Source organism: Peromyscus leucopus, chromosome 5 (assembly GCF_004664715.2).
Source record: "Peromyscus leucopus breed LL Stock chromosome 5, UCI_PerLeu_2.1, whole genome shotgun sequence".
Classification (NCBI taxonomy): domain Eukaryota; kingdom Metazoa; phylum Chordata; class Mammalia; order Rodentia; family Cricetidae; genus Peromyscus; species Peromyscus leucopus.
This window is the reverse complement of record NC_051067.1, coordinates 82,559,025-82,581,552: the sequence shown is the minus strand read 5'-3', so window position 1 is coordinate 82,581,552 and position 22,528 is coordinate 82,559,025. Positions and strand designations below refer to the sequence as shown.

General features: G+C 40.5%; 1 protein-coding gene across 5 annotated transcripts in view; it reads left to right on the top strand.

The window, feature by feature from the left end:
• Rpgrip1l (RPGRIP1 like) overlaps window positions 1-22,528 on the top strand; it is a 100,457-nt gene that overhangs the window by 43,991 nt on the left and 33,938 nt on the right. For all 5 annotated transcript variants that reach the window (XM_028871507.2, XM_028871506.2, XM_028871508.2 and 2 more), the window contains 7 exons: window positions 5,948-6,099; window positions 8,793-9,171; window positions 16,338-16,528; window positions 16,667-16,750; window positions 17,102-17,218; window positions 18,159-18,312; window positions 20,679-20,749. In XM_028871507.2, coding sequence (XP_028727340.1) covers window positions 5,948-6,099; window positions 8,793-9,171; window positions 16,338-16,528; window positions 16,667-16,750; window positions 17,102-17,218; window positions 18,159-18,312; window positions 20,679-20,749 — 1,148 coding nt within the window. The remainder of the gene's footprint in view (window positions 1-5,947; window positions 6,100-8,792; window positions 9,172-16,337; window positions 16,529-16,666; window positions 16,751-17,101; window positions 17,219-18,158; window positions 18,313-20,678; window positions 20,750-22,528) is intronic.

The window sequence follows — 22,528 nt, the reverse complement described above, 5'->3', positions numbered from 1 at the left end:
CACCCAGGGCTCCTAACTACTGAGCTATTTCTCCAGCCCCTATAATTGTATCTTATCTTACACATCAAGGGCATTTTGGGTAGGGACAGTGATCTTTGCTTACAGGTGACTGAACTGTCTTCAATGTCATGAATAATGGTGCAAAATAACTATTAATATTTATGACCATTATAAATAGCCATTAAACTTACAAAGTCAAATGTTTATTTTGATATTGATAATCTTGCTTAATTAAAATGTTCATTGTACTATATTCTTCATATGCTTCTGAAGACATGTCAACACTGAGTTCTAAGAATACTAGTTAGTGGTAAATAAGGCAGACAAAGCCTATGCCTTCAGGGGAAGATAAGCACACACACATATACGTGTGTGTGTGTGTGTGTGTGTATGTGTATATGTGTGTGTGTGTGTCTGTGTGTGTGTGTGTGTGTGTGTGTGTGTGTAGTAAAGGCAGGAGAGTCTGCCCAGCCCACCAGCTGTCAAGCTCAATGTAGCCAGCCTGTGCTATGTGAAAAAGAGAAGCAACTAAAGTGAAAAAAGTTTGGCCGACATCAGACACTTGTCCAGTACAGATTCACCACCAGCGCAAATCACAGGAAAGGTCAGAGTCCAGTTCAACTGAACCCACACACACACATCTGTGCACATAACTGAAATTATCTCCAATTGTCAGAAACCCCAAAGAAGTCAATCTAACACTTCATCTTGTTTGTTCTTCTTTTTTTTTTTTTTTTTAATTTCTTGGCCTGGAGGTGGCGCACGCCTTTAATCTCAGCACTCAGGAAACAGAGACAAGGGATCTCTGTGAGTTTGAGGCCAGCCTGGTCCAGAGAGTAAGTTCCAGGAGAGCCAGGGCTGCACAGAAACAAACTATCTGGAAAAAGAAACAAATGAAAAAAATCTCCCCTTGTACTTCCTATGTTTTTCTTTTTAATACACTTGTAGTGGTAATGTTTTCACTCCATAATATTGAAAAAGTGTGGTTTTCTTTACTTCACTTTGTATATTCATCTAATTTTGCTTACACATAATTTTCACTGCTGGGCAATCTATTTTATTTTCAATTTTTTAAAATTCTTTTTTACCTTTATGTTTCCACTTCCCTCCTCTTCCCAAATATTTTTTAATGAATTTATTGTTTTTAATTTAACTATCGGTTATATCCTTATGAATGGATTTATCCACAATGTCTGTTCACTCCCCCCCCCACTCCCTCCTGCTCGTACTGACACTCTTCTTCCCTACTCATCCTCCTACTTTGCTGTCTCTTCCCACTATGTTTAGTTAGGTTTGCTTGGTTGAGCATGGGGGTGGAGTCATTTACTGGATTGTGAACAGTTTACTAATCTCTACACTACTGAGGAAATGATACCTCTTCCCCTGGTAACCATTAACTAGCAATAGCTCCTCAGGAGGGAAGGGGCCTCATGAGCCAAACCCACTCCCACCCACCCCAACATCCATGAGGAACTGTTGTTCAGGTCTTGTGCAAGGTACCCACAGCTGCTGAGTGTTCACCATTACAGTGGCCATGCCCTATCCACAAGTACTTTATGCGTTCTCCCCATCATGGTCTCTCTGCCCCTTTCCTGCAGTGTCTCATGGGCCTTGAGAGGCCGTTATAGGGTCCAGTTTAAGGCTGAACTCTCAATAATCACCATGCCTAGCACTTTGGCCTATTAGGAATCTGCATTAACTACTGCAGAAGGAGCTTCTCTGCCAAAAGCTGAGAACAGCACTGGTCTGTGGGTATAAACATAGCATATTTAGAAGACAGTTGTCTGCTCATTAGCAAAACAATTAGAGACCCCCACCCAAGACCTATATGACCTCACCAACCATATGCTTTTGACCATGTTTATAGTACCAAGCATATATTCCCTCCCATAGAGCAGTCCCCAAATCCACTCAGAAAGCTGTTGGTTACCCCCAAACCATCATGTTACTGGTTATACCAGTAGACATTTCTTGTCTGGTTGGTTAGTATTATAGCATGTAAGGCCCATGGCTATGTATGACAAGTAATGATTTTCATCTCCTAGCAGCCATAGTGCTTTCTGGCATTATGAAAGCTAGCCACCAGAGGGAAGATTCCGTTTAGTTCCAGGTTTGTTTTCCTGTTACCTGTATCCAAAGTGAGTGGTGACTTCACCACTAGGGCCTTCCCATGGAAGTTCTGGTGGGCAAGAGCAATGACAATTGCCTATGTTGTTTTCAGAGCGTCTGAGGCTTACCTAGACAACAACTCATAGAGATATATTCTGCAACTGGCACTGGAACTTTGGTGTTTAAAAACAAAACACAAGGAAGCATAGCTTCTGGGAGTAGCATTTAGGGCACTTCTATTCAAAGCCTTTTTCATTTTTTTTTTTTTTTGTTACATGTTTTAGTTACCTTATAACGTAGTAGGCTTTTAGATGACTTTCTCATTGACCCCTAATTTTGTTTAGCCCTCTCCCCCCACTGTGATTTTAGTAGAATTTTTACTCTATCTTCCTGGTTTTTATATTAGTCTTATTCTTCTATTTCTCTAATGTTTTCACACTTTCATGTTTGGAGGGGAATCTCTATTGTGTTGACTTTGGTCATTTCTAATCTCGCTACCACCGTGTTCTTCCCAGCCTCTTCTTTTTCCTTTCATTTACCTCCAGTCTCCTTTGTTTACCCTTTCTCTACCTCCCTCCTTTATCTAATTCATTAATTGTTCCTATTTTCACATTTACCCTAAATAGTGTGTAACTTGGGCTGGAGAGATGGCTGAGCAGTTAAAACCACTGATTGCTCTTCCAGAGGACCTGGGTTCAATTCCCAACACACACATAGCAACTCACAACTGTCTGTAACTCCAGGAGCCAACACCCTCACACAGACATACATGAAGGAAAAACACAAATGCACATAAAATTACAATAAATTTTAAAAAATAATTTTAATTTGAAAGCACACTACACAGTAGTTTTCCATCTGCCATGGTCACTGGTGTTGTGTTATTGGACTGTGACTAATTTAAGTGTATCTCTGTACCATGCATGCATAGTTTGGTGGCTGTTATTTGCTTTTTCTCTCAGGTACTAGAGAATAGGCCCTCAAGTGTCAGGATCTCAATAAGGAAATCCTCAAATAAAACTAGGACCAATATCCAAGCAAATAGAAGCACAAATCACAACACAAGAAACATGAAAAAGCAAAAAACATGACTCCTTAGCTGCTGAACTCTAACATACTGAAGTAGTTAAAAGGGCAGGTGAAGGCATCACCAATAAAAATTACCAATGGCCTTAAAGAAGATACACAGACAAGAAAATGAACTCTATTTTGAACCTGGAGAAAGTCAGCAACACTAGGGAAAAGTCAGCAAAATGGATTTTAAAAATCCTGCAAGGAAATTAAGATGGGGGGGGTTGTTAATGTGAAAACTTCAGTGAATCAAATTTTTAAAAACTCAAGTGTCACTAACAGGCTAGACTCAGATAATCAAGAGAGAATTTCAGGGGTAAGGATAAGGACAGGGAAATACTACACTTAAATATGAATAAAGGAAAGTAATAAGCGTGTATGACCACTGTGCCCAAGAACTCTGATACATTCAAGAATCCCCAGGATGGAAGGAGCTTCCTTCATTAGTGCTTACTGCTGCACTGTTCACAACAGACAAGATTTGGAGCCAGCCTCAGAAGCGATAAGGAAACATAGACATACACAATGGAAGCCATTCAGTTGTAAAGGTAAAATCACTGTAATATAGGAAAATTGATGGAGCTGGAGACCACTATGCTAAGAGAAATAAGCCAAATTAGAAAGACAAATCCTGTGGTTTTTCCTGCATGAGAAAACACTTGATGTTTAAGTGTGTACATGTGTATATGTACATGTTTCTATGGCATGAGAGTCGAAGAGGGGATGTGGAGATAGAAGAGGATAATGGAATATATGAGCATGAAAGAAAGCCAAGTGGGGAGCTTGGGGGAGGAGACTAGGGTTGGGGAGAAACAAGGGGAGTCACAATGAAACCCAATTACTTTGTGTGCTCACTAAAACAAAATTAATTCGATAACATTTTAAATCATAATTTGACCTTTTTTTAGCAGGTAGGGCAAGGGTGGTAAGAAAAGTAGCCATATATGTGTTAGCTTCAACCAGTCCATTAGTCCTTCCATCAAGATTCGCTGGGCTGAGGACGTAGCTCAGTTGGCAGAGTGCTTGCACAGCATGCACAAAACCTAGGTCTGATTCCAGGCATATGGTGCAGGTCCATAACCCCAGTACTTGGGAGGTAGAGGTAGGAGGATCAGAAGTTCAAGGCCATAGTGAGTTTGAGGTCAGCTCCAGCTAGACACCCTGTCTGGGGGTCAAGGGGGGTTGCTGATCTGTTGAAGGTGGTTCAATGAGGGAAATAAAGGAAGCAAATTCTCTGGCAAGAACAACTAGGAGAATGGCCATGCAACTCACAGGAGAAGCCCAAATAGGAACAACACAAAGAAGAAAATGCAAGGTTCTGTTAGACGAGACGGACCTGCCTATTAAGCATCTGACTGAGGTATCAGCTAGACAGTTGGGTAAATTGTCTGAAGGCCGGGGATGAAGATGTAGAAATGAGAACCATTAGCTTATAGATACACTTTATTCTGTGGACCCAGATAATACCACATTGAAATGAATCCAGATAAGGAAGAGAAGGTGACAGGTGCCTGAACATTGGGAATCTCCAGAATGTGAGGTTCAGGAAGAGGAAGAAGGAACAGCCAAGAAAACAGTGGCCTGTGTGCAGCAGGAAGACTTGAGTGTGTGGTCCTCCAGAAGCCAGGGGCATGTGAAGGAGGAGAAGGAGGAAGGGCAACTTAGTGTCTAATTGAGTGACTCACTGCTTAGCTGATAGAGTCCTGGCTCAGAAAGAAAGTATTTAAGTGCCTTTTCCCTCCTGTCATCAGCAGCCCTGGTCTCTCCCAAAGACTACAAGTTCATCCAAAGATACTTTATGTATATACAAATAAAGGTATCTGTAGTGATACTCTTCTTTGGGGGTTTTTGAATTAATGGCAGATAGTAAAACTTTTTCAATATTGATGGTAATGGCCCATTTGTAAGAAAAAATTGACTAAATAAGCATAATATACTTAATACTATGATAACATTCAGAAAAAGTTCCAGAACTTTCTTTTTGACAAGTATTTAGAAGCCATGTGTACCATCCCTTGGGAAGAAATATTTTGAAGGCAGCTGCAGTCCTTGCCCTTAAGAAACCTATGTGGTGTACGTACTTCACAGTTGTGAACAGACAAACTGTAGTGGTCAGTGCAGCAATAAGGATATAAGCTCTACACCGGAAGGTTAGGGCTGTCAAGTCTTCCAGAAAGCCACGGAGCAAAGTCATGGTAGAGATAGAGAAGCTGCCTGAGTGGAGCGTACACAGCGAGTACCATACAAGGGCACATTGACAGTGCTGTTATTTGGCATATCAATGACCTCTTCCACATGCTGTGGTCCAGCAAAGAAGTGGAAAGATGCCAAAGATCCCTTAAAAGTTGAATCAAAATATGGAATGTCATATTTATAAGTTTGAGGTCGTATATTGTAAATGTCAGGCTAGATTGAGTCCAACTTGTTTAAAGAAAAGTGCCACAGTATCCAGAAGAATCTGTGGAGTATCTGATTCACTGTTTGGATTTTTCTTTACATGCAAGATTGAAATGATAGCAATTGAAATAGCTCAATCATAGTTTGTCATGGCTCTTTAATATTTAACATGTAGTGAAACTCATACTCCAGATGTAACTTTCCTTCATGTCTGTTATTTGCCAATCAAACATTATTTGTGCAAGTCATATTATTTTACTCTGTATAAAGTTTATGCCTTTAATATATAATACCATTGGTGTATTTTACTTGTATATAGTCTCATTTCTGGGACTATTTTAACTGTGGATCATGCAATGATTATGTGTAGGAACTAAAAGAGACACCCCAGATTTTGGCACAGTAGAATACTGGTTCCGATTAAGAGTTCCCATGGACCAAGCAATCCGACTTTATCGAGAGCGGGCGAAGGCATTAGGATACATAACATCCAATTTTAAGAAGCCAGAGAAAATGCAGTTGGTAAGCTTGTTTGACTGTAAGATGCTTTTATAGCACAGCATCTATGCTATCTCCTTATATCCTATGCTTTAGACTGAAACTGTTTTCTTTTATGGGTATCAAGTGGCTAATTTAACCATTTATTTAAGAATAATCACACTCCCAGGAAGTAGCAAGAATGGTAGAGAGTTGGCCTTTGGATACTTTGCCACTTACTCCCAATTGTAACATCTTACACAGTTAATAGCCTAATCTGGAAAGGTGGAAATCAAGCTGGGAATGGGGGTGCATGACTGGTATCTCAGTTCTTCATGAGACTGAGGCACAAGGATGACAGATTCAAGACCAGCCGGGGCAACTTCACAAGACCCTGAATCAAAACACAAAATTTTTTAAAGGGCTAAGGATGTAGTTTGATGGTAGAGTGCTTGCCTAGCATGTACATTGCTAGGCTCTTGGTTCACTCCCTCATGCTGAAAAGCAAAACCAAGCATGAAATTGACCTGTGTAGTGTTATTAATTGAGCTCCATACCATAATCAGATTTCATCAGTATTTGCTCACAGTCATTTGTGTTCATTCTGTGAAGTTTTTATGCTTGTGGATACTCACTAAACCTCTACCCCAAGACACAGAACTGTTCCCTTGATACAAAGGATTTCCCCTGTGCTTGACACTTTTAGAAAATAGTAGTGTTATCACACATCAAGAGACCTTCATTAATGATTTCTGCTGTTAAAGAAATAACTATTATATTACTCTCTATGCTTCTTTCAAACGGGTTCCTACCATTAGATTTTTGGAATGCAAAGTAGAATACAAAATTAATGCTTTCTTGCTGAATACCAGGAGTTTAAATGCAGCTCTCTATTCCCCTAACTATATTTCGAGTCTTAACAGCCACATTTTCAAATTAGTTCCATGAGCCAATAAATGCACTGATCAAGTGAAATAGAAGTCTGGGGTTGATGACCTCTTTTATATAGCATGAATATCAAAAGAAAACAAAGTATGTGAGTGTCAGGGAGAGAATATGGCAGAAACATCTTGAAGTGTGTGTGCAGTCATAATTGTCTTTCTTCTTTTCCTGGAGTCTATGGTTCTGGGCCCCATAAACCAGTGGCCAGGTTGATGGTAGGTGATCCCATTTCTGATCCAGTAGTCCACCCAATTATGATTAAGGAATATCCCCTTGGCCTCTGTTGAACCAGGCAGATTTTGCTTTCCAAAAGCAAGGAAAAGTAATCTTCAGGCCTCTAACATTTGAAATTTGGAGCTGTTGACAGCAAATTTCCACCATGTTAGGTAGCAAAATGAAATGAGTCTGAAGAGAGAATAAGGAGCCAGTACTCAGAAATCGAGACCAGAAAAAGTAAAATCTGGTGTTTTCCAAAACATATGAGCTTCTAGGGACCAACCATGTTTCTGTTGTGCAGATCCATGAAATATCCCTGTAATGCTATGTGAAATTGTCTTCTTTCTTACTTTCCCTGGATGTATTGCTTCTTTGAATTAACTTAAAGGACCATGACAATGTAAATGTAGATTCTCAAACCAAAGAAGACATGACACCTGCTTCCCGGAGATCACCTTACTATAGCATTCTACACAACACACCTTGAAAAAATCTGGTACAAAGATGAGAATTAGTGTTTTCTTCTATAATGGATTGAGTGGGGGTGGGGAAAGGGGGAGGAGTACTTTAAAAATCATTCCACTGAGCTTTCCTTGGTTGAGCGTGCCCTTGGTTGAGCGCAAGCTCACCTGGGTAAGCAGAGTTATACTCGCTCAGGTTTCCCACTGTACACCAGCAGAGGTCTCCACTGGAGGCACTGAGACCAGCATTTCTTACTCAAGCCAGATTCAGTACTGCAGAAGGGTCCCTCTGGGCAAGACTGGAAGTTCTCCAATGCTGAACTAAACAAGGCCCTAGAATACTGATGTTTTCTTTGTCTCAGATCATCTCCTCTATAAAGGATTTACTACTTACTGCAAGGGATTTCTAATATCTGGTATGCTTACCAGTGTTCCCAAGAGGGACATAGAATAGTTTCCAGTTCTGCCCAGGGCCTTTGCTCATCTCTTGTGGAATGCCCTCCCAATCCAGCGTTTTAGCCTTTCAGGCTTATCTCAAACCACACTTTGGGTGAGCAGATGAGTATCCTTTGGTTAGGACGGTCTTCAGACCCACCACTGACTTGGCTCTTCAGTTATTAAGCAGAATTAAGAACATCACATTGCTGGGCGGTGGTGGCGCACGCCTTTAATCCCAGCACTCGGGAGGCAGAGCCAGGCGGATCTCTGTGAGTTCGAGGCCAGCCTGGGCTACCAAGTGAGTTCCAGGAAAGGCGCAAAGCTACACAGAGAAACCCTGTCTCAAAAAACCAAAAAAAAAAAAAAAAAAAAAAAAAAAAGAACATCACATTAACTTTTTGCCTTGGGTTTATTTGATATTAGGACTAATTTCTACAAATGTCCTTGGTCACCCATCTTTGCTGCCAGTAGCACAGGATTGTGTATTCTCACATGTGCTGGGTTTTTCATTGTATGATTCTGAAGCATGTTAGTTTGGGATAAGAATCTTTTTTGCTGAGAAAAGTAACTTTAACAAAAAAATATGTAGTTTTGTTCATTTACAAAATTTTGTTTGGAGGTTGGCAGCTGACATCTTTTAATTGTATTTTTTTCTACACTATAAATATGTATGTCTTCCAGTTGAGTCAGCAAGCACCCACAACTGCGCAGCTCAGTTCAACAGATCCCACAGATGGCAGCTTAAATGAACTTCACATTACAGTAAGATCTTGCAGCAACCTGCAGTCCCGAGTGAACCACCTACAGCCACACGCATATGTTGTGTACAAGTTTTTTGATTTTCCAGACCATGACACAGCCATCATTCCCAGTAGCAATGATCCGCAGTTTGATGACCACATGTGTTTCCCAGTGCCAATGAATATGGATTTGGATCGATACCTTAAGTCAGAGTCTCTGGGTTTTTATGTGTTTGATGATAGTGATACCCAGGAGAATATTTACATAGGGAAAGTCAATGTGCCTCTGATCTCGCTGGCACATGACAGGTATATCTCAGGTAAGAGTGTGTTCTTGATTCTATGAAACTGTAAAAGCAAACTTAAAGTATACCTTAGTATTATGTCTATGATTTATTAGTAACGAATTTTCCTAACCTTAGGCAATATTTGTACTTCAGGTCTATAATACTGTTTATATCTTTAGTTATTTCCTTGGTTGGAATTACAGCACTTTCAGTGTCTGAGGGATTATAATATACACCATTTAGTCTATTTAAAAATAATAGTAACTTCATTACATTAAGATATAAAAAGTCTAATGTAATTCCTTTCTCTCTTCCCTCCTTTGTGTTGTTACTGCCATGTATATGTACATAGTATGCTGGTAATTTGACGCTTTTATCGGTGTATATTAATTACACAAAACAATGGGTTTTGACATTTTCATACATGTACATAATATGTGATCATATTCACCACTCTTCCCCATTACCGTCTTTCCTCCCTCCCCCACCCCTTTGCCCATATACAGAAAAACAACAATGAAGTGTTCTAATTGCTTTATGTAGTACTTTACTCCTGTAATAAAATTAAGAGAATGAAAACTAATTATAGAGATCTTGATCTTTACCTGTATATTTACTATTTGGGTATTTATTTGTCCTATAGATCAACTTCCTTTCTCACTCTGATTTATGTCCTTACCATTGGGTCATTTCCTTGCTCCATGCAGCTCTGCCTCAGTCCTTTATGATGTATGTTATCTTGTGTGTTATGAACCAAATAATATAATTTTATAATTACTAGTTTATATAATTATCTTTTAAACCAGTTAAGAGGAGAGAAGAAAAGGTAGTTGCCTGGTCCCTTATGATTACATATGCAGTTACCCTTTTGGTCACTATCAGATGTATGGATTTGAGTTACCATCATGTGTCTTTTTCTTTCAACCTGAAGAAAACTTACTTAATATGTGCTGGAAGTCAGGTCTGCTGCTAGCAAGTGGATTCACTCGTTGTTATCTTGGAATATTTTTACTTTTCCTTTGAATTTTTTGAAGGCTAGTCTTGCTAGCTAGTAGTTTGGTTGTTGGGTTTTGGCGTGGTTTTGTTATCCTTCTAGCACATTTAGTACATCAAACCACTGGCTATGGGTAGCCATTGTTTCTAAGAAGCCACCTATTAACCTTATTGTGAGTCATATATGCATGGAGCTGTTTTTAAGGCTGTATTTGAGGTTGGAATAGTTTGTGCCTACATGTGTTTCCTCTGTGTTTCTTCTGCTTGCGGTTTGTTGAGCTTCTTGTGTGTGTAATATAATGTTACGCACCCAATTTGAATAGTCTGTCAGTTCTTCTTTAGGTATCTTCCCCGCCTCCTTCTCCTCTTCTGGTACATAGTTGGTATGTTTAGTGGCACCCATAGGTCTCTCTGACGTGGTTCTTCCTTCCCATTCTTTTCATTTGATAGTTTTACTGTTCCTTCTTTCAGTAGACTGAATTAGTTCCTGTGCCACTCACCTCTCCTGTTGAGCCCACTGTTGGATATATTCCCTTGCATTAGTGTTTTCAGCTCCATAATTTCTATTACTTCTTTTTAGTTTCTTCTTCACCATCCTCCACTTCCACTCCCAATGCTGGCTGGGTCTCCAGAGGCTCACTTCCAACACAATTTTGGATGGATGGATGGATGGATGGATGGATGGATGGATGGATGGATGGATGGATGGACAGGTGATAGATAGATAGATAGATAGATAGATAGATAGATAGATAGATAGATAAGAGAAAGAGAGAGAGACATGGAAGATAGGTGTACTTTACTGTGTCTATTTGATAGGTCATTGTCATATAATTTAATTTTCCTCATAAATTTTTATTGAAAAAATTTCCATATAATATATTCTGATCGTAGTTTCCTCTCTATTGACTCCTCCAAGATCCTCCCACCTCCCTACCCACTCAATTCCATGCCCTTACTTTCCCTCTCTCTTTAGAAAACAAACAGGCAGAAAGAAAGGAAGGAAGAAAGAGAGAAAAAGAAGGAAAGAAAGAACCAAACAAAGACAGACACACAGACAGACAAACAAAACCCATAAAACCATAATAAACAAAAGACCAATAAGACAAAAAAAATGCCAAAACAAAGCAATTTAAGACAAAAAGTCTACAAAAATCACATGGGGTTTGTTTTGTGTTGGCCTGCCCTTAACTGTGATTAATATGCCCAGTGAGACTCCACTGGGGAAATCTAACTTGTCCTTTACAAGCGGGTATCAACTGCATATGACACCTGGGTTAGGAGTGGGAGTGTGTGTCCACTTTCCCCTTTCAGCACTGGGACCACATCCACCTTGAACCTATGTAGGTTGTAGAGAGCTACCAATAACCTTGTCAATAGCCTAGGATATTTGGGGGGTTTCCATGGGGACCTCTTGGCCAACTAGTCAACTAGATATAACCCATTTCTGGAACTAGATGTTTTGCTTGGTGGTGAAAGATGTCTAGTTGGGGCATAGTCTCCACCTTTATTTGGTGACTCCATTTGTATTTCTTTCAAACATGTATATATTTTAGGAAGCTTCTAGAGGAGTAGGTTTCCATATGACCCTTCACATAGCCATTAGGGTTACTTTTCCCTCCCCATATTCCTTTCTCATCCATCCCCCTCCCCATGTAATCCTCCCACTCAAGTCTCCTCCCTGCCTCTCCAGTACTCTACTTCCCTTTCCTTAAGAGATCCTCCCTTCCGCCCAAGTCCCTTACTTATATGTAACCTCTGTGGTTGTACAGGTTATAGCATGCCTACTAAAGGCTTAGAAACTAGTATGCAAATAGAGTTAAAACATACGAAATTTGTTTTGGGGGGTCTGGGTTACCTTACTTGGGATTTTTTTTTAGCTCCATTCATTTACCTACAAATTCCATAATTTTGGTTTCTTTAACAGCTGAGTAGTATTCCATTGTGTAAATATGCCACATTTTCGTTATCCATTTATCATTTGATGGACATCTAGTCTATTCCCAATTTCTGGCTATGATGAATAGAGCAGCAATGAACATGGATGAGCAAGTCTGTCTGTGGTAAGATGTAGAATCCTTTGGGTATGTGCCCAAGAGTGATATACCTAGATTTTGAGGTAGATCTATCCCTAGCCTCTTGAGGAACTGTCACACTGATTTACATTGCAGTTGTACAAGTTTGCACTCTCATGAGCAAGGAATAAGTGTTCCCTTTCCCAACGTCCTTGACAGCATGAGCTGTCATTTGCTTTATTGCTCTTGGTGATTTCCACTGGCATAAGATGGAATCTCAAAGTAGTTTGGATTTGCATTTCCCTGGTGACTGAGGATATTGACATTTCTTTTAAGTGTTTCTTGGCCATTTGTCTCTGATTCTTTGAGAACTCTCCATTTTAGCTATATATCCCATTCTTTAATTGGGTTGTTTTCTTGATGTCCAGGCTTTTTATTTCTTTATATATTTTAGATATAAACCCTCTATCAGATGTGAAATTGGTTTTAAAAATTGCCCTTCTGTAGCCTGCCACTTTATACTAATGATGGTATCCTTTGCCATACAGAAGTTTCTTGGTTTCATGAGGTCATCCCATTTATTAATTTTTTGTTCTTTTTTTTCTTTATTCTTATCTAATACAATACATCTGGACCACAGCTCCCACTCCCTCCCTTTCTCCTAACCCCAACAGTTCCTCTCTCCCCCAGATCCACTGCTCCTCCATTTCCCTTCAGAAAAGAGCAGGCTTCCCAGGGATATCAGCCAAACAAAGGATAACAAGATAGAGTAAGACTAAGCATAAACTGTCTAGCATGGCTGGATGAGGCAACCCAGTAGAAGAAAAAAGGTCCCATGAGTAGGCAAAGAGTCAGAGACACCTCCACACCACTGTTAGGAGTCCCACAAACCCCTGAGCTAAACAACCACAGCATATATGTGGAGGGCCTAGTGTAGACCCATGCAGGCTTCTTGGTTGTGCCTCAGTCTCTGTGATCTTCTATGAGCTCTGCTTAGTTCATTCTGTATCCTCGATCCCTCTAGCTCCTATAATCGCTGCCCCCCTTCTTTGGAGTTCCCTGAGCTCCACCTAATGTCTGGCTCTGGGTCTTTGTATCCGCTCCCATTAGCTGCTGAAAGAAAGCCTCTCTGATGGTGATCGGGCTAAGCACCAATCTAGAGTACAGCAAAATATCAGGAAACATTTCACTGATTTTATTTACTTATTTGTTTATTTGTTTATTATTTGTTTGTTTGTTTTGCAGTCATTTCTGATTCTACCCCAAGTCTCTGAACCATCCAGCTTCCAGATCCTGGCCATCCAAACAGTGTCCAGCATGGGCTGCCTCTCATGGCTTGGGCCTCAAGTTAGACTAGTCATTGGCTGGCCACTCCCACAAGCTCTGAGCCACCATTGCCCCAGCTCATCTTGCAGGCAGGACAGGTTGTGGGTTGTAGGTTTTGAGGCTGGGTTGGTATCCCAGTCCCAGCACTGAGAGCCTAGTCTGGTTACAGAAGATGGCCTGTTCAGGCTCCATATCCTACATTCCTTGGAGTCCTCACTAGGGTCACCCTCCTAGGTTCCAGGAAGTTTCCACTGCACTAGGTTTCCATATCACCCCCTAAATGCCCGCCTATTCCAGTTGTCTCTCCCTGTACTCTCTCCCTCCGCCCTCTCCCTCACCCACTTGTTCCTATCCCCATCCACCCCCAGTCCACCCATAAAATCTATTCTATTTTCCCTTCCCAGAGAGATCCATATGTGTGTACCCAGACCTCTCCTCTTTATCTAACTTCTCTGGGTCTGTGGATTATAATATGATTATACTGTACTCAACAGCTAGTACCCACTTATAAGAGAGTACATATCATGTTTACCTTTCTGGATCTGGGTTGCTTTGCTCAGGATTATTTTTTCTAATTCCATCCATTTGCCTGCAAATTTCATGATGTCATTTTTTTCTAACAGCTGAGTAGTAGTCCATTGTGTATATATACCACATTTTCTTTATCCATTCTTCAGTTGAGGGGCATCTAGTTCTTAGTGCCTGTGCTATCAGTGTTTTGTTCAGAAATCTTTCCCTGTGCCAATGAATTTAAGACTATTCCCCAGTTTCCATTCTGTCAGATTCAGAGTATCTGGTCTTATGTTGAGGACCTTGATCCCTTTGGAGCTGAGTTTTATGTAGAATGATAAATGTGGATTAATTTTCCTTATTCAAAATGCAGACATCCAGTTTGACCAGTACCATTTGCTTAAGATGCTGCCTTTTTCCCAGTATGTTTTTGGTTTGGGGTTTTTGGTTTGTTGTTGTTGTTGTTGTTTTGATTCTTTATCAAAAATCAGCTGTCCACTGGTGTATGGACTTACTATGTCTGGGTCTTCAATTCAATTCCATTGATTGACGTGTCTGTTTTGTGCCAATACAATGCTGTTTTTATTACTCTGGCTCTGCAGTACAACTTGAAATCTGGGATGGTGATACCTCCAGCAGTCCTTTTATCATTCCAGATTGTTTTAGCTATCCTGGGCTTTTGTGTTGTGTGCCTTTCCATATGAAGCTAAAAATTGTTTTTCAATTTCTGTGAAGAATTGTATTGAAATTTTGATGGGGATTGCATTGAATCTATAGATTGCTTTTGGTAGGATGGCCGTTTATACTTTCTAAATCCATGAGTGTGGGAGATCTTTCTGTCTTCTGGTATCTTCTTCAATTTCTTTCTTCTGTATCTTAAAGTTTTCATTACACAAGTTTTTCACTTACTTGGTTAGTGTTACCCCAAGGTATTTTATATTATTTGAGGCTATTGTGAAAGGTGTTATTCCCTGGTTTCTCTCTCAGTCCATTTGCCACTTGTATATAGAAGGATTAGTGATTTTGTGTGTGTGTGTGTGTGTGTGTGTGTGTGTGTGTGTGTGTGTGAGTTAATTTTGTATCCAGCTACTTTGCCGTAGTGTTTATCAGCTGTAGGAGTTCCCAGTAGAATTGTTAGGATCACTTGTGTACACTGTCATACCATCTGCAGAAACTTTGACTTCTTTCCAATTTGTATCCCCTTAATCGCCTTCAGTTATCTTATTGCTATAGCTAGAACTTCAATATACAGTGAATAGGTATGGAGGGAGTGAACAACTTGGTCTTGTTTCTGATATTAGTGGAATTACTTTGAATTTCTGTCCATTTGAGTTGATATTAGCTGTGGGCTTGCTGTAAATTGCCTTTGTTGTGTTGAGGTATGTCCTTTCTCTCCTTGGTACTGGATTTTATTATGTTGGGGTGTGGGACTTTTGTCAAAGGCTTTTTCTGTTTACTATGATATGATCATGGTGGGGAGGTTGTTGTTTTGTTTTGTCTTTCAGTTTGTTTATATGGTGGATTGCATTTATCCATTCAAATATGTTGAACCATCTCTGCATCTCTAGGATGAAGCTTACTTGATCATGGTGGATGATCTTTTTGATGTGTTCTTGGATTTGGTTTGCAAGTATTTTATTGAGAATTTTTGCATGTATGTTCAAAAGGAAAATTTGTCTGTATTTCTTTTTCTTTATTGGTTCTTTATATGGTTTGGGTATCAGGGTAACTGTGGCCTCATAAAACAAATTGGTCAATGTTCCTTCGGTTTATGTTTTATGGAATAATTTGGACAGTATTACCATTGACACTTCTTTTGAAAATCTGGAAAAATTCTGTGCTAACACCATCTGTCCCTGGGCTTGTTTTGGTTGGGAGACTTTGAATTCCTCCTTCTCCTTTACTTCATACTGTATATGGGGGCAGGGAAGGGGAAAGGCTACAGCAAGTGTTCTAGTGCAGAGCTGGAGATGCAGAAGGGGCTTGGATCTGGAGAGAGGAAGGAGAAGGAAGATCTGCAGTTAGCCTGCCGCTCTATCCATGGCCTGTGAGCCAGGCATCCGAGGCTGGGATCATGGGATGAGGCAGGGGAAGGAAGGTTGGAAGGAAAGGTCTACGTGATCATTGGTAATGGGTCAGAAAGGAAGGGAAGACCACAGTAGATGTTCTGCCACAGAGCTAGGGATAAGACTTGGGGATTAGATTTGGAGGATTGTTGGGAGAAGAGAAGATCCACAGTTAGCCTGACTGCTTCCCTAGTTTGAGTGGCCTACAGGTTCCCAGGCCTCTGCTGTAATTTTTAGAATGACAAGGTTTCACTCTGTCATTGGTCAAAGTGATTTTCATAATTTGCAGGGATATTTGAGTTAATGGATAATGAAAAGCATTCTGCAGGAACCATCCAAGTTATATTGAAATGGAAATTCACCTACCTTCCACCAAGTGGATCAATAACTACTGAAGACCTGGGAAAGTTCATATGCAGAGAAGAGCCAGAGGTTGTTCAGAAACTACCTCCAACATCTTCGGGTGTTACATCAGTTGTGGTGAGTAACAGTGGCTTTCAGTTTCAATTATAATGCTTTGAATATAAAGTTAATAGCCAAGTAATTCCACCAAAAACTAGCTGAAGCCTCCTCTAAAATGCAATGATCATTATACTGTGATGTGTCATTTTATCTTAGGCACCAAAACCTAAACCAAGACAACGTTTAACACATGTGGACAAAAAGGTCTCTTTTGTGGATACCATGCCGCACCTGAATCCTGTGAGTAATAAATACTCCAAATACCAGTTCCCTTTCTTGCAGCAAATACTTGACAGTATAGACTGCACTGTACCTTTCCGACATAATAAGAGACAGTAGACCCAGCACATCTTTACTGTGGCACCAGTTTCTGCTCTTAATCGGCCCCTCCATGACCCTATAGTCCTTTCCAGCTTCCAGATGAGTCTTCTGCTCCCATTTATAAAAGAGTCTTCGAAGAAGTTGTATAAATTCTGTCTCCCTTCCCTCATATTGTTTCTTGATCTTACACAGTCAAGCATGTACCTGCCTAAAACTATTCTTATAATGAATACAAAATAACATACATGGTTTTCTTTCCATTAATTCAAGGAGACTTCTCCTCCTCCTCCTCCTCCTCCTTCTAAGGATATAAAGGATAATTCCCCAGAAATGGAACACACACCAGAAACAGAAAAATGTATACCAACTGTTCCATATACTTCCAAGGTATGCCTTTGTATTAAAATTATTTTTGAAAGGTTTATTTTGGGACTTAAAAGGCTATATTTTGTGTGTTAGACATGATTCAGGAAATCATAGCATTTTTCCTAGTTTTGAATATGACTTCCTCATAATAGAAAGATTTTTAAAATGATAACTATAGTAGATAACAGTCGTCCACACAATGGCAGAAAATCTATAAATATGTAAACTAAATTCAATGTAAAAGTCATTTTGAGATTAATACATCCTTCATTATTTTGTTTAGTTTTGTTAAGAGAAGATTTTATGTGTGCCAGGCTGATCTGAAACTCACTGTGTAGCTGTGGATAACCTTGGGTTCCATATCCTCCTGCCTCCACCTCCACGTGATGATATTACAGACATGCACTACCACACTAGGCAAACTTACATCCTTAATTCTTAATGTGTATCTGGATCTTTATTGACCTGTGTGTTTTAATCTGTTTCTACAATCTAAGTGACTGTTTTCTAATGAGTCTTTAATAGCTATGTTGTGTATCTCTATGTGTTGTGTTGTTTGACTGATGGAGGTCATTACAGAGGTAGAGTTGGGGGGTGGGAGTGGTGGAGGAGGAAAAGGAATTGGAGGTGGTGGGGGGAGGAAGAAGAGGAGGAGGTGATGGTGGTGATGGTGGAGGAGGTAATGGTGGTGAAGGAGGAGGTGGTGGTGTGCTTTAGAGACATAAGCTCACTTATAGCTCAGGCTGGCTTAGAACTCACTTCTCCTTATACAGTTTATGCTGGCCTCAAATTCCTTGTGCCAGGGTTCTGGGCATGAGACTCTATGCCCAGCTATCTATCTGTGTACTCAAGTCTCAGATGTACATGTTTTATTATTCCAGTGCTTCAACAAGAATGACATAAAATGTAACCCAAGCAATAATAAATACAGCAATGTGCGTCTCTTCTACATGTTTCACAGGAAAGCAGTGTGACTGAGGTAGAAAAAAACCTAGAGAAAATGCAACAAGGAAAAGAAGATGACATCTCTTTCCTCTCTGAGGGTCAGCTTGCATCACAAAGTGTGGCTTCCTCCGAAGATGAAACAGAAATAACAGAAGACCTGGAGCCAGATGGTGAGCTTGTGTTTAAACTGTTGTTGTCTACCTGGCTCAGCTTTGCTTTCTCTGCGAGGGCATGCGTGTCTTCCTCAACACATCATTCAGCAGTGAAAGCCACCTCATGACGCCCACCTCTTGGCAGAAGTGCTGGGTGAGCAGCGTTCCGTCAGGCTGTCATCTCTTCTCCTCGGTCAGCTTGGGGCTTCCTATAGAATGCAGGTGTCATTGCTGGGCTTGTCACCAGTTTATGTCTTAGACATCTTACATTTCTTTGGGTTTGGTATTATCAATTGGATGATTCTTTAGCTTTGACTTTGTTAGATTAAAATCAAGAATTGTGACATAAAAAAGAGAATATACTGTCTCATTTCATTAATATAAAGTGTAATAAAATTGAACTAATTCTGAATAGACAGGAAGTAGGGAAGTAGCATGTGGAAGCCTGGGTGGGTAGGGAGAAGCAAGGGAGGAAGAGTCAGAGGAAATGGGTGTTGGTTAGGTACACTGCCCTTTTAAAAACATGTATTTATTTTGCATATGCTACACACATATTTGGAAGTCAAAGAACAGCTTTTGGGGGTTGGTTCTCTTCTTCCATGGAGGTTCCAGGTATCAAACTCAGGTCACCAGGCTTGGTGACAGGCACCTTTACCCACTGAGCCATCTTGCCAGCCAACATTTGCTATTTTAATTAGGAAGATAGAGGTAGTTTCACAGAATTAAATGTCAAATAGCAAATTTTGTAGTTTAAATATGTATAGTTTATTATATGTATATTTTTACCTCAATAGAGCTGTCATTTTTAAAATTCTTTAAAAGTGAGGATAACATTGATTTTTTTTACACACTATTTTGTGTAAGCCATTGGAAAATATCTGCTGTAGGATGGCAGGTGTGGGCTCGGCTGTTGTGGAAGCTCTGGTGCCATGTTGGAGCTGAGACTAAGCATCATTCTCCACTTACCACCCCCACAGCCTTTGTGCATCGCTTGCCCAGACACTCTAGCGGGCACCCAGTGCCTCTCAGACTTAATTACTAAGTCATGAAAATTCATATGGCAGCTTAAAAGAACGCGTGGGAGAGGAATGGAAGAAAGATGTTCTTTCTATAATTGATGAGCCAAATGTAGGACTGCAGAGGCTAGTTGGGTCTGGCTGTGGTAGACAGCTTATGTCTCATGCTCAATTGCATGAGTAGAAAAGGGCTGCCTCTCACTGTGTAGCTACAGCTGCATGTGGCCTAGTAACAGTTTCATCAGCTTCCTGCTGAGGTGAAAGAGACAAAGGCTTGTGGACGGTGCCATCAAGTACTGTAGAGAAAGACTTCATCAGAGTATAGGCTCGTTACAGAAGCAGAGTGCCACTGCTGCTGCAGAGTCCTGCAAGATGGCTGCGTGGCATGAGGGGTGACCTCATACCTGGGCACAGATGTGCATATATCATCTTTCAAACACACAGTGACAGAGGAAGGAAGGAAGGAAGAAGTGGACATTTAGGACATTTGACTTCTGTTGGTGGTGTTCACAATGCCATTGATACTTTTTCAACCGTGGTTAACTAGGTTCAGAGTTTTACTAACTTTCTAAGCTGACATACAAAGTAATGGATTTCTCCATTGCATTTCATACCTATGTGTCATTATGCCTCGCTTTCTTTCAGTCTCCTCCTCTGGCCCCACCCCAGCTGCCTCCCTTTCTTCTCCCAGTTAATCCACTTCTTCTTTTCTGTCACATGTGTGGTATTACCACGCCTTTAATTGCTGTGTAAACTGATATGTCCAGAAGATGGGAAGATGGCTAGTCCTCTCACCTGTATTTTGTGACTGTCCTGTAAGTATATATGGAAATTTGTAAAACTGCTTCTAGTAAGCAGAATATAGCAAGTTTGTTTAAATAATCTGAGGAATTATGAAGCATAATAAAGTCCAGAAATGAAGAGAAAAAAGACTGAACTGGAGAGATGGCTTGGTTGGAAAAGGTACTTGCCACCAACCCTGAAAACCTGAGTTTGATTCCCTACACCCACATAAGAGAAGGGGAGAACCGACTTCCACACGTCATACCCTGACCTCCACACTTGTAGTGGCCCATGAACCACACACCCACAAATAGATAACTAAATGTAAAATTGTAAGAGGAAAAAAAGTAATATTTATTACCTTATACATTATTTTCACTAATTTTATAATATAATAATAATTATTTTTAATTCTTTTGTGTTTACCAAAATTAAACATGGGAGTTTTTCAGGTTGTTTTTCCTTTCCTAAAATACACATGCAAAAGGGATAAGCCTGGTTGTCATGTTGTCCTTTTATGTTGTCTTGTGGCATGTGCAGTGAATGTCGGCTAACTGGGTACATGTTGGTTGTGTTTCCTGACAGATGAGGACAGGTCAGCTTCTGACAGCGATGACTGTATCATCTCAGGTTCTGTCTCCGAGGATAACAGACAGGTGAGTCGCTCTGTGCCAGGACACTGTTCTAAACTAAGGCTGGCTGTCATTCTCAGCGTATCAGACTTCAGAAATGGAAATTTAAGGCAAAAAATATTTGTGGAAAAATTTTACTTATCTACCACAGGACAGTTTTACTGATAAAGTTTTTCTCTGTATGTTTATGTATGTGTGCACATGTTTATATGAAGGTACATGTGTATGCATGTGTGTGGAGGCCAGAGATCAACACCAGGGGTCTTGCTCAGTAACTCTGTCTCTTATTTTTTGAGACAGAGTCTCTTCTAAACCTGCCCATCTGGCCAGAGAGTGACCCCAGGACCTCACTGTCTCTATCTCCCTAGTGCTGGGATTATAGACTCACACTGCTGTACCCAGCTTTTGCTCTTTTTATGGGTGTTTCGGGAATCAAACTCAGATTCTCATGCTTGCATGGGAAACACTTAACCAACTGGACCACCGCCTTGGCTCCTGCTTATCCTTGTATTAGGACATGGACTACAACACGTAAGCATTGCTTTTGCACAGAGTACCTGACACGGGCAGCGAGATCCACCTCTTGCTAGTCAGCCGACCTCCCTACTTCCCTTTCAATGCCTGTGCACAAAGATGCAGTAAAGCAGATCCGCATCTCAGAGAGCACATCTGCAAGGCTGTGCTGAAATGGTAAAAGCTTACCTGCAAAGCTTCAGAGAGTGTTCAGATCTACATGTGTCTACTGCCAAACTCTCAAAATGACTTCACTTCTGACAGAAAAACTAAACCTGTTCAGAAAAATGATTAGACATGTCCAGGAATTCTTTGTTTTGTATCACATCACTGAAATATAAGTATATAAAATGAAATATTGAAAAGAAAATTCTATTTCAAAATATACATGGGAGGTTTCCTGCCTTTAAGAGCATATTTTTATCATAGAGGGAAAGATTTTATAAATTCCATGTAAATAGCACCAGGCAGGTCACACATGCCTAAGTTCTCAGTACTAAGAAGAATGAGTCGTGAGAAGTACAAGTTCAAGCCCCGCTAGCTTACACAAGGAGCAGGGCTGGCGGCTGTCCAGTGGGTGGAAGGACTTGTCTCCAGGCCTGAGGACCTGTGTTCACCCCCTGGGTCCCCCGAGGTGGAAGGAGAAAGCAGACTCTGGAGTCATCCTCTCCATGAACAGATCATGTCATGGCACATGTGCACTCACATACATACACACACGATAAATACATATGTAATGGTCTTTTTTTCAGAAGAGAGAGACAAGATGGTGGGTGTGGCTCAGTGGTAGAGCGCTTGCCTAACCTTCAAGACCTTGATGCCCATCACTAGAGTGGAAGCAAGGGAAGCAAGGATGGAGGGACACGGGGAAGGGAGTATAAATACAGCGGAAAGGCTTAGTGCTCTCTCTTGCTCTCTAGGAACTCCCAGGGAGGTTTCTGTTGTTGGTTTTTAGAATTTTGCCTTTACTGAAAAATTCAATACTTCTTTTAACTCCTCTTTTACATAGTCTAAGCTTAATATCTCTGTAAAACAAAACCATGAGCTAACATGTTTGTTACAGTGCCTCCATGAAACAAAGGTATACATCTGTGTCTCTGTGTGTGTGTGTGTGTGTGTGTGTGCATGTGCATGTAGAGATCAAAGGCTGACACTAATGTCTTCCTCCACACTTTCCACCATAGTTCTTAACATGGTCTCTCACTGAACCTGGAGCTCACTGATGGTCTAGACTGTTTGGCAAGTGAACTCCAAGAATCTATCTGCCTGTGTCCATCTCCTCAGTTCTGG